The following is a 12,590-nucleotide window of genomic DNA, read 5'->3' as shown; positions in this document are numbered from 1 at the left end:
GTACGCACACTGAAAACAAAAGACTCGAAACAAGTCACAAGTGGTTGGTTTTTTTTCCTGGGCTACCTCTTCAGGCTGCCAATGGGGTTGGGTTGTGTGTGTTGGAAAATTGCCTTATTTTTTTTTTTTTTTTTAAATAATATTTATTAAAATTTTTCAAAAATACAAAAAATATCACTTTACGGGACTCCCCCCTTCCCCCACCCCTACCATATTCCCCTTTCATATTGTTGGCCAAACAAGTTCCCCATTCAGATTGAAACTTAATTTGTTTTACAGTAAAAAAAAGAAAAAAAAAAAACCCATTGTTCTTTCCCCAAGACCCACCCCATGTCATTCCACAATTTCCATTTTTTAATAAAAGAAGCACCCCAGATAATAGAAACAGAAAAGGTAGAGAATAAAAAAAATATAATGAATAATAGACCAATTCAGCAAAAAATAACCAAGTTGGCAAGCCTTTGGAGTTTTAGTTCTCCCCCCCCTGTCCCCGGTTTAATTTCCCCCTGACCATCAACCCCTGGTGTCTGCCTGGAATTCTTAAGACCATAAATCACAACTTTTCCCCAACTCCTTGCTGGCTTTTTCTTTTTTAAAATTAAAAATAAATTTTTTTGAAAATCAAAATTATTATTATTATCATTATTTTTCAAAACTTTAACTTCAGTCTTTAATAAAACTGTAATAGAACTCCCTCCATTGTTCTTTCCAGGTTGTAGTCTGATTTCCCTTTGTTCCGCTGCTAAAACGTTGTAGTTCGAAAGTTTGGTAAGTCTGCAGGGATGGTTGTTATTCAGGGGCAAAACCTTACGTTCAGTCCCTTCCTTTCTTCAATAGAAAAATCTATTGTCTCCTTTAAAAAAACAAAAAAGAAAACACCCTGAAGACGAGATGTTATTTCCGTTTTGCAGCTTTCCCAGAAGATAACCAGTCCTGTAAAGTTCCATTGGTGTTTTTCCACTTTCCCAATCCTTGTAATGTCCCGAAGCTCCTCAAGGGGGATTGTTGTATCTTTGTTTCCTCTAATCCAAAAGTCAATTTGTTATCCATATTCGCCATTTTGTATCCAAATTTTAACAAGTTGTAGCAAATTGTATCAAATTTAACCAGCCAAGTTCTCATAATAAAATCCACTCCGCTTTTCGACTTTGACAGCTATTTTGACAGCTGTCAAGATCTCCGACTCCTTTCACCAGGCTCTCTCTTCAGTCACCCCGGTTCCCAGGGGGGGGGGGTTGCGTTTCCCTTCTCCAGTTCCTCCTCCAGCACAGTTCTTGTAGTTCCCCATCGTGAAATTTTGGATTTTTATCAGCAATGCAAGCCTTTTTGGGTCTTGGTTTCCCCGTCCTTGTTTTGGAAAGTTTACAATAGGGAGGGGACTGACTTCCTTTTTGGATCCCCCCCGCTCGTATCCAATTCGAAAAAAAAATTTTTTTTTTTTTCCTCCTTTTGAACCCGATTTCCAAATTTACTCACGGGTTGTTGTTGAAAAGTCCGAATTTTCAATGGAAGAAGTCAGCGCTCTCCGCCGAATGGCATGCGGCTTCGCTCAGCAGGGGAAGCAGAGAACTCAAGGCACCACGCTTCTCCCCGGCACCCGATCCGTAGCCTTTAAAAAGGCTCCTTCACGAGTCGGGAGGGCGCTAACGGTGCAAGCCGAGTCTCCATGTCCACGGCCTCCGTGGCCGTGGTTTCTAAGGGTCCCCGCATCGCCGGTGCGGTAGAACCCAGCCCCTGCCGAGCAGACTCCCTCCGGAGCTCGGAGGGAGTCCGCCATTCGGCGATGGCGCCAACCCGGAAGTCGGGAAAATTGCCTTATTGATTGCTCCCCCAATTGAGGGCGGAGGAAGATCCATGTCTTTAGGAAATTAGCATGTCCAGGAGAGGAATCCACACCTGACATGCTGGGGTTTGGGGGCATTTGTGGCTTTTTGTTCGTTACTTTAAATAAATTTTAGGTTCGGGTGGCTTTATTTGTGGAGAATCGTTCAGAGATGCAACTGCAAAGTGGATCTAGGAAAAGCTTTACTATTTGATTCCTCTGATTTGTGTAAAGTGGCCCAAAATCCGAAACGTGCAAAGCGAAAGGAGAGGGGGGACGACTGTATATTATTATTATTTTATATTTTCTTAAAATAACTTACAATGTTCTTTCTGAAATCAGACGTGCCTTTTCCTTTATATACAAGGGTTCTATATAGCCAAGCCAGTGCCATCAGCCTTCAGTGGCTCTTCTGTCGCATTCTGTGCCTTCAAACAGCTTTGTCTAGCTTTAATCTTGTCACAGTCCAGTCTAAATGGGCAGCTGGAGTTCAGCAGTTAACTTATTCCCCCACCCACTGACCCACCCCGGTCCAAGGTAAAAGGATGAGAGGGCTGACTTTTTGCATGCTCTGCAATGGAAAGGGGCGGTTGTGGAGGGGAATGAGAGTATCTGCCCAGTTGCCATTCCCAGGTTCCGCTAACGTTTCATAAACGTTTTTCATTATGTTCAGTGGCTTGTAATCCTCTTCCGCAGTAACCTGGCTGCCTCTGTCACCTCTCCCAGGAAGGGGGAAGGTGGGTAGCGATCTAAGTCGTCTCTGGTGCTTAACAGCACAGTTCTGCAGACACTTAAAGCCAACCTGTAACACTGGCAATAAAATAATTCTTGTCTAGCTGTGTAAAAGACTGTTTTATCTTGTAATAATGTATGTGCTTCTTTTTTTAAAAAAAAATCCAATTCCCGATGTAATGATGTCTGAAACACTTTTTAAAAGTGCTATTTTTGTACAAAGATTAAAGTAGTTTGGCTCCTTTGTATACTGATTACAATTTTTTTAAAATGAAAGGAATAAAACAAGTATTTACAGAGTTTGTTTTTAATCTGCCTAGCCACACGAGCAGTATATATTGCACACACAAACATAGACATGTGCCTTCCTTTAATATTTTATGGTATGCGTGCTTAGCCCCCCCAACTTTCCGCCTTGAATAGCTCTGGTTTCTAACCTTTTTCTCAGGCTTCTTTAGTCCTGTTTTTCCAGTCCTCACATGTTAGGTCAGGATTCATGTTGACAGCAGGACTCTCTATCCTTTTAGCTCCATCCTTGCCCTTTGATGTTCCTCCTGCAAGACCCATGTAGTGTTAAAAGGACTAGTGAAAATCCAGGGGGAGAGTGGGCGGATTGTGACCTTGCAAAACAAAGTTGACGTAAATCACTTCCGACCATTGCTGCAGCCTGGCCTTCCGCATTCAACAGTGTATCCATCTCTGTGGACACTCAGCACAAACCTCTGGTGGCTTGCTTCTCTGCATTCTTATTCACTGAAAAGGGCAGCATTTTATTATTATTTTTTTAAAAAAAAAGCTTAACTTTTGTGTCTGGATTTTCAATTCTTAAAATATGACAACCCTAATTATACCTCACCTTTTTCCCTGACAGGGCACAAGGCAGCTTACAAATAAAAATAAGAACAGCTAAAAACATGGGGGGATCATTAAAGAACAATTAAACATTGATAGAATTAAAACGACACACACAAAACTAATAAAACAATATAAATAATTACAATAAAAACAAGGCATTTAGCTGTTCCATTAAAAGCCGTTAGTTCCCAAAAGCGTGTTTGAATATTTGAGCGTCAATGTGACAGCCAGACTGGTGACTGGAAGTGGCCACCGAGAACATATTACATCAGTCCTTAAAGACCTACATTATCTCCTAGTAAGTTTCCAAGCACAATTCAGAGTGTTGGTGCTGACCTTGAAAGCCCTAAACGGCTTTGGCCCAGGATACCTGAAGGAGCGTCTCCATCCCCATCGTTCTGCCCGGACACTGAGGTCCAGCTCCAAGGGCTTTCTGGCATTTCCCTCACTGCGAGAAATGAGGTTACAGAGAACCAGGCAGAGGGCCTTCTCTGTAGTGGCACCTGCCCTGTGGAATGCCCTCCCATCAGATGTCAAGGAAATAAACAACTACAGTGGTACCTCAGGTTACAGACACTTCTGGTTACAGACTCCGCTAACCCAGAAGTAGTACCTCGGGTTAAGAACTTTGCTTCAGGATGAGAACAGAAATTGCGCAGCGGCAGCGGGAGGCCCCATTAGCTAAAGTGGTGCTTCAGGTTAAGAACAGTTTCAAGTTATGAACGGACCTCCGGAACAAATTACGTTCTTAACCTGAGGTACTACTGTATCTGAGTTTTAGATGACACCTGAAGGCAGCCCTGTTTAGGGAAGTTTTTAATGTTTGAAGTTTTATTCTGTTTTTAGTGTTCTGTTGGGAGCTGCCCGGAGTGGCTGGGGAAACCCAGCCAGATGGGCTGGGTAATAATAATAATAATAATAATAATAATAATAATAATAATAATAATGTGGGGTGTTGTTGAATGCATGAACATGGTGCTAATGCTTTTAAGCAAGAATGCACAGGCAGGGTCACTTAAGAGTTAAAGCAAGATAATCTGTGACCAAAGATCTTGAGTCCACACTCCTGCTTTAAATTTACAGCACAGTCATGGACTATGAAGATTGGAAGCCTATATCTGCTGTACTGCTAATGCACCTACTTGACATGTCTTGTTTCTGAGCAGATAAGAGGCATCCAGGAAGTGGACTTTGCTATGTCTGCAGAGAGAGCCCTTTATCAGCCTGGTTGTTGAAAACAAGGCTGAAGTTGTCAACCGCAGTCCTGGCGGCGGTGCGGTGCTGGCAGTCTCAGTACCACCAGCAGAACTGTTTATGCAACCAAATACTGCCAGTGCTGCTCATGTGTACCGGTGGTAGTTAAATATGGAATCATAAGAACGGTAGAGTTGGAAGCGACCAGGAGGGTTCATCTTGTCCAACCCCTGAAATTCAGAAATATTTTGCCCAACAGGGGGCTCAAACCCACAGCCCTGAGATTAAGAGTCATATGTTCTACCAACTGAGCTATATTCAAGCGGAAGGCTGAGGAGCTTTTGCATAATCTAATTGCTCTGCCCCGGGTGAGAAAGTTGGCAAAATGATTTGTTAATCTATGCCGTCAAAGCGGAAGCTTTTATCATTTCATCTGCTCGATATTTAGTCTGGTGGAGACACCGGTATGTTTTAAGGTGGTCTTCTGAACAAAACAGCAGCCTGCAGCCAGCCCAGGGGTGGTGACATAGAGGGCAAGACACTTTGCATGAGATGTAAGCTTCCATCTACTGGGCCCCATGTGAGTCCCCCACCCCACTGCCCCCTGGGTCCTTTAGCTCACAAAAGTTTAGCTCACTCATTCATTGGGTTGCATTTACAAGTGGGTTGTGTTGTGACCATATGAAGCTGTGTTTTGCTGAGTCGGACTGTTGATTCAACCCCTTACCAGCTCAATATGATCTGCTCGGACGGGTAGCAGTTCTCATAAATTCTCAAGATCTTTTCCTGGTTTACTGCCTGAGATCCTTGAACGCGAGATGCTGAGGATTGAACTTTGGATGCAAAGCATGCGCTCTGTCCTAGCGCTGTCATACCATCGCAAATGAAAAGTAAACCCTCTCCTGAACATCTGGAAGGAAGGCCTCAAGGATGCTGATATGTCCACCCCCACAAAAGGAATTTTTTTTTAATCACTTTTATTTGATTTTACAAATATAATTTTATAACTATCCAAATGCATATCCATATACAGAGATTACTCTGAATTTTGGGACTCCCCTCCCCCCCCCATCCCCTTCATGGGTCCTATTGTCAACATTTACAATTGCATTTTATTCCATAGTCTATATTTTATATTAATCCATATTGTCCATAATTTTGTTACATTACAAGTGAGATTAAAATCCTGCTAATGTTTTCATCTGCTTGCAGTGGTCTCTTTAAATAAAATATAATTTCCCCCCGTTCTTATTTAAAGTTTTTGTCCTCTTGGAAATTCAATGGGATGTAAGTACACAATTCTGCCAATTAACCACCTCTGTCCACCTACCCACCTACCCTATAGCACAGATCCCTTCCCTTGGAGTGGGGGAGGAGGGTGTTGATGTGATCTCATTTCTGTGTTTTTTTAACAAAGCACAAAAATGACCCCAACAGTATCTCGACATGCAGTGCTCAGTGCTTTTGCACATATTCAGTTTGATGTTGAACATACCCATTCGAATGGACCTTGAATGAATATTGCTGAGAATCTTGTTCCACCCACTGCAAACCTCCTTGTCTCTCCCCCTCTCCCACCTCCCATAACAATATTCTTCAAATCTGAAACTCTGTCCTTGAGCTGCCTAGGGGGGCACCCCAGGCTAGAGCATCTAAGATCTCCCTGCTTGAGTTTGCAGGGAGTTGTTTTGCCGTCTCGTGGGAGGTGTTTTTGTATGGTGGCATTGGAAGCTGTTATACCCAATCTGCTTAGGCATGAAGGCAGACCCACTGGAAATCTGTCTTGTCCCTCCTTGCCTAGATGTGCTGCCTCCCTCGCCTGCTTCAGCGCTTGCGGTCACTCGCTGACAGCAACCAGCCCCATCCCACACGCTGAAGCCAGCCAAGTCCTTCCCACCTGGGCCCGGAGGAGGAACTCCTAGGCGGGCAAGCTAGGTTTGCATATCCAGTTCAGGTGCTCTTGGAGAGTAGATGGGGCCCTGCAGGCTGCTTTGGAGACTGTCTGCCTGGCTAATACTACTGAGATGCCAAGCGATGAGCACCAGTGCCCTGAGTAAAAACCGCAGCTGTGTCTCCTATGGATCTAATGCCCTGATGGAAGGCATGGAGCATCTCAAGGGCTTAATTTCGGAGGACGGCCACAACAGAACCATCCAATGCCCTCACAACCAGTGCTGCTTTGGTATCTGGAACCTGACCCAAGGACATCTCCAAGCCAAGTTGCAAGGTGAGGACCAAAGGTGGATGGAGGAGCTGCTACAATTCTTCCTTAGGGGGTTAGGTGGGAAAGGAGGCAGGATGGGATGTGATGGTTTGGCAGGAAGACGGAACGCCCAAAGCTCACATGATTTCGGATCCAAAGGGAGGTGGGATTTTAGAGCACGTAGATTTTAGAGACAAGGACTCTGCTGCATGGGAATGAGATGATGGGGACTCTACAAGCTTAGAACAAAGGGGTTTCCTTTATGCCATGTCCGATTATGGGTCCATTTGGTTCAGTATTGTCTATACTGCCTGGCAGAAGCTCTCCATGATTTCAGACACGGTTCTCTCCCAGTCTTACCTGGAAATTGAACCCAGGACCTTCTGCAAGAAAAGCAGATGCTCTTATCATTGAGCTACAGCCTTCCCCAGGGATGCACGCATTTCATCTCTAGATCCATAAGCCTGCAAAAGAGAGATCAAAGGGTCATCAAGTATACCTGAGTGTCCCTAATGCAGGATCTCTTCCCTGCCACCCCTTAAAAACTACTGTGCTAGACTGAATGTTCAAGCAGAAATATATTGGTGTGGAAATGAAGCCTGGGAAATTAGCACCATGAGAAAGGGAGAAACTGAGCAGCAGCCTCTACTCGCTGCTGTTGATTTCTTCCAAATTAAAAGGCACGGAGATTCATCAAAAGTGATTCCTTGCAGCATGGACTGTAGCACAAATGATCTGAGAGTTTTTATAGTGACTTCAGAGGGGTGTGCTGCCTTCTGCTTCCGGGATTTGATGGATTTCCCAGGTTGATTTGTTGGAGAAGGGGTTGAGGGGCTAGTGGAGGAACAGCTCTGCACCATAGCTCTGTGGCTGGGTGCTGGGAACTGTAGCTCGGGTCTGTGTGTAAATCTACAATTTCCAGGTGTCTTGGGTTGGGGAATGCACTTCAGATGTATGGTGTGTATGGAGCCTGTTTCTGTGTGTACACGGTAGATTCTACTGGCTGATTTGCAAGCACATTCATCATCCGATGTCTCATTTGCTGGATGATTTGCAGCCGAATGAGTGAATTGCTTCCACCACCACCCGGTCGAAGTGCTCTGCTTGATAATAAGTGAGAAGATAGGAAATCATAGAACTGTAGAGTTGGAAGGGATCCCATGGGTCATCTAGTCCAACCCCCTGCAAAGCAGGAATCTCAGCCAAAGTATCCAATGTAGGAATGAGTACTGTCACATAACGGCTTGTTGGTGCAACTGAACGCAGCTGAGGGGCTAAGGCAGAGCCTTCAGATTAACTAAAAATGTGAAAAGGCTTTTTCAATTTGTATACATGCTTGCCTGGACTCACCCACCCTGACATATGGCAGGTTACAAGCGTGCCAAATGTTTCCTGTGTATTCAGTTTTATATTGTGTGGTGATTTTGGTACCTAGGCTTCCACGAACAGGGACATGGGTGGCGCTGTGGGTTAAACCACAGAGCCTAGGGCTTGCTGATCAGAAGGTCGGCAGTTCGAATCCCCGCGATGGGGTGAGCTCCTGTTGCTCGGTCCCTGCTCCTGCCAACCTAGCAGTTCAAAAGCACATCCAAGTGCAAGTAGATAAATAGGTACCGCTCTGGCGGGAAGGTAAACGGCGTTTCCGTGCGCTGCTCTGGTTCGCCAGAAGCGGCTTAGTTATGCTGGCCACATGACCTGGAAGCTGTACGCTGGCTCCCTCGGCAAATAAAGCAAGATGAGCGCCGCAACCCCAGAGTCGGTCACAACTGGACCTAATGGTCAGGGGTCCCTTTACCTTTACCTTACAAGCATGCCAAACATTTCTTGCGTATTCAGTTTTACATTGTGTGGTGATTTTGGTACCTAGGCTTCCCAAAACAAACTGTGCTTGAACCACGTCATGCTCAGAAAGAGTTGCACTTCACCACACATTTAATGCACATTCAGCGCACATTTAAAGCATGTGGCTTCCCCCCAAACATCTTGTGAACTGTAGTTTGTTAAGGGTGCTGGGGAGGGTGAGGGGAAACTACAGTTCCCACGAATATTTGTGGGAAGTCACAGGCTTTGAATGGAGCCTTAAAAGTGTGGTGTGGATCTGCCCAATGATCACTTGGAGCCCTCATTTATTTATTTATTGCATTTTCCATCCCATTATTTTCCAAGAACATCGTTTTTCTTCAGCTACCCCGTTTTATCCTCACAACACCCCTGTTATGGGCTAAGAGACAGTGACTGGCTGAAGGTTACCCACTGAGCTTCAGGGCTGAGTGAGAATTTGAAGTTGGGTTCTCCTCTGCTGTAGTCCAGCACTTTAACCACTATGCCACACTCCTTCCTTCTTCAGAATATGAGAGAGAAGAAAAAAACTGGTGGAGAACAGATAGCTGGGGGCGTTTGCATTAGAAATCGCTCCCAGCCAACATATATCAGACCCCAGCTTATGAAATGTATTGCTGCAAGCCTTTAGTCCCTCATTGTAGCTGTTTGAAAAGATAAAAACAAAGTTTTAAAAGACGAAGAGAAAGCTCCCAGCCAGCGTTCTCACACACGCTGACCCTTCTTCCCTCCCTTCCAAAGAGGGCTGAGGAGCTGGCGGTTGCTATGGGGAGAGACGAGGAAGATGAGGTCAGAGTGCACCTTGCGCGAGCGTGTACCAAAAAAGCAGCAACTCCCACCGTTCCTGCTGCAGTTCAGCCAGGAGAGGAACCTTTTCGTTGCCACACGTGCAACTACCTGTGGCTCAGAGTGAGAGCTCACCAGTCGCGGACTTCCCCACTGGAAGCCTGGCATTCCCTTCCTCACCACAGAATCCCACCTGCTTTCACTCCTCGGCTAGTTACCGTATTTTTCGCTCTATAGGACGCACTTTTTCCCCTCCAAAAATTAAGGGGAAATGTGTGTGCGTCCTATGGAGCGAATGCAGGCTCCTTGGCTTCAGCAATAGCAACGCAAAGCCACCGAGAGCCCCACAAGCTCGGGGGGCAGCGGGAAGGCGGCGTGCCGCCTTTGCGCAGCTCCCGGACCTCTTTGAGGCTTTTCCCCGAGGAGGGAGAAGGGACTGACTGGCCGTGTCAGTCCCTTCTCCCTCCTGGTCGAAAAGCCCGCAGGAGCCGTGTGCTCCTTAAAGGGTGCGCGGCTCCTGTGGACATTTGCGGGAGATGAGGGAATTCCCCCACCTCCCGCAAAAGCAGGGAAAAAGTCTGGGAGAAGATCTATAATGAAATTAAGAAGGTTCTTAAGTGTACCTTTCATAAGAAACCAGAGGCCTTTCTCCTGGGCATGGTAGGCCAATTGGTGTCAAGGAAAGATAGGACGTTTTTTATGTATGCTACAACAGCAGCAAGAGTTCTTTTAGCAAAGTATTGGAAGACACAAGAACTACCCACGCTGGAAGAGTGGCAGACGAAGGTGATAGACTATATGGGACTGGCTGAGATGACTGGCAGAATGCGCGACCAAGGAAAAGAGACGGTGGAAGAAGATTGGAAGAAATTTAAAGTTTATCTTAAGAACTGTTGTAAAATTGATGAGTGCTAAAATGTCATGGGTAACGTAAAACAGAATTGCAGCGATAAATGATTGGGTAAGAGTAAAAGGATTAAAGAAAGTGAATCATAAGTAATTGAAATTAGGGGTTGCTGAAAAAGTTTAAAACAGGGATGCAGAAAAGGGAGGTATGGGGAAGTCGTTGAAATAAGGCTTAAGAAAAAGAGGTTATGAAATTATACGTGTTTATATGTTTGTTTGTCTATGTATTGTTAGTTGTAAAGTGTTTTAATTCATGTTGGAAAATCAATAAAAATTTATTAAAAAAAAAAAGAAGCGCACAGGCTGCGCGCAGCCTGTCCGCTGCTCCCAGAGCTGGGGGGGGGGGGAAATAATTCCCCCCTTGATTTCCCCCTCTGAAAACTAGGTGCGCCCTATGGTCAGGTGCGCCCTATAGAGCGAAAAATACGGTAGGCTGTGATGTTCTCCTACTCAACTCTGCAAAAAAAAACACCCCACAACCCCAGGCTTCCCAAGGATGTTAAGGAGAGCATGTGACTTGCAGCGGTTCCCAACCTGTGGCTCCCCAGATGTTGTTGGACTACAACTTCCATCAACCCTGAGCTCTGGCCTTGCTAGCTAGGGATGATGGGAGTTGTAGTCCAACAACATCTGGGGACCCACAGGTTGAGAGCCGCTGCAAGGAAAGAGGGGCATCTCCCTAAAGCTGATGGCAGGTGAGGGAGAGCAGGCCTGAAGGAAAACCTTGTGTCAGGGTGGGTAACTGAGGGCCACATTTCTTGCTAGGCAGCCTTCCAAGGGCCACATGCCAGTAGTGAGTGGGGCCAGAGGCAATCGGTGGGCAAAGCACTAGGTGCGAATTACAGTGGTACCTCAGTTTACCAACTTAATCCATTCCGGAAGTCCGTTCTTAAACCGAGGTGCACTTTTCCCTAATGAGGCCTACTGCCACCGGTGCCCTTACACCGTTCGGATTCTGTTCTTAGACTGAGGTAAAGTTCTCAAACCGGGACACTATTTCCCGTTTTGTGGAGTTTGTAAACCAAATCGTTCTTAAACTGGCTTGTTCTTAAACTGAGGTACCACTCTATGTCTTTTTTCAGTAGACTACTACAGTGGTACCTCGGGTTACAGACGCTTCAGGTTACAGATGCTTCAGGTTACACACTCCAGTAACCCAGAAATAGTACCTCGGGTTAAGAAATTTGCTTCAGGATGAGAACAGAAACCGTGCGGTGGCAGTTGGAGGCCCCATTAGCTAAAGTGGTACTTCAGGTTAAGAACAGTTTCAGGTTAAGAACGGACCTCCAGAACGAATTAAGTTCTTAACCTGAGGTACCATTCTGTCTCTCTTCTCTTCCTCCATCCAGAGAAGCAAAAGGCACTATCAGAGTTCAAGGGCACATTCCAGCCAAGCAAAAATATACAGAATGCAAAATAGGGCCAGTGAGGAACATGGGTGTAGCCAGGATTTTTGTTCTTGTTGGGGGGGCACCAAAGTTGTTGAGCTTTTTTTAGTTTAGTTATTTGTTAGTATCCATTGGGGGCAGGCAGTAGTGAAAGTATTATTATTACTATTGCTATAATTGATTGACTGATTGATTGATTGATTGATTGATTTAATTTGTATACCATCCTATACCCACAGATCTCAGGGCAGTTCACAAGATAAAATCACAGGGTTAAAACACAAAATGCATAATAGGAACAAGAACCACCCAATTATCCCCCCCCCTCCTCCCCAACACATTTTAAAAGTACAGGCAGATTTTGCAGACTGGGCCAGCAGCCACCAGGCCCAGAAAGAGGGGGGGCCATATAGGCCCCGATTCCAAAGGGGGCCTCGGTCAGCATATTCAAGGTGAAGGTGCTTGATTTTTCCTGCGTCATTCAAGAATTCGCAGAAAATAAAGCTAGGGAAGCATTTTTAAATGTAAATACTTAAAATAATCCTTTTCCCTGTGTATTTTTAAAAAGCACTATTGTATAACTATACTTTCCATTATGTCTTTATATGCAGATACGGTTCAAGCCTTGAAATAAAATCACCGTATTTTTCGCTCTATAAGACGCACCAGACCATAAGACCGTAGTTTTTGAAGGGGGAAAACAAGAGAAAAAAAATTCTGAATCCCAGAAGCCAGAACAGCAAGACGGATCGCTGCGCAGCGAAAGCAGCAATCCCTCTTGCTGTTCTGGCTTCTGGGATAGCTGCGCAGCCTGCATTCGCTCCATAAGACGCACACACATTTCCCATTACTTTTTAGGAGGGAA

General features: G+C 45.2%; 1 protein-coding gene across 3 annotated transcripts in view; it reads left to right on the top strand.

The window, feature by feature from the left end:
• The first annotated feature begins 6,208 nt into the window (after positions 1 to 6,208).
• The window catches only part of AMHR2 (anti-Mullerian hormone receptor type 2), a 119,874-nt gene continuing 113,492 nt past the window's right edge, over positions 6,209 to 12,590 (top strand). For 2 of the 3 annotated variants that reach the window (XM_083599299.1, XM_083599298.1), the window contains exon 1: positions 6,213 to 6,830. In XM_083599299.1, coding sequence (XP_083455425.1) covers positions 6,575 to 6,830 — 256 coding nt within the window. In that variant the 5' untranslated portion in view covers positions 6,213 to 6,574. Of the gene's footprint in view, positions 6,831 to 12,590 lie in introns of all 3 variants that reach the window. The other variant, XM_083599300.1, reaches the window with a different exon arrangement.

The sequence above is a fragment of the Podarcis filfolensis genome (assembly GCF_964270895.1).
Source record: "Podarcis filfolensis genome assembly, chromosome: 2".
Classification (NCBI taxonomy): Eukaryota; Metazoa; Chordata; class Lepidosauria; order Squamata; family Lacertidae; genus Podarcis; species Podarcis filfolensis.
The sequence above is the reverse complement of the archived record's forward strand: the minus strand, read 5'-3'. Positions and strand labels throughout refer to the sequence as shown.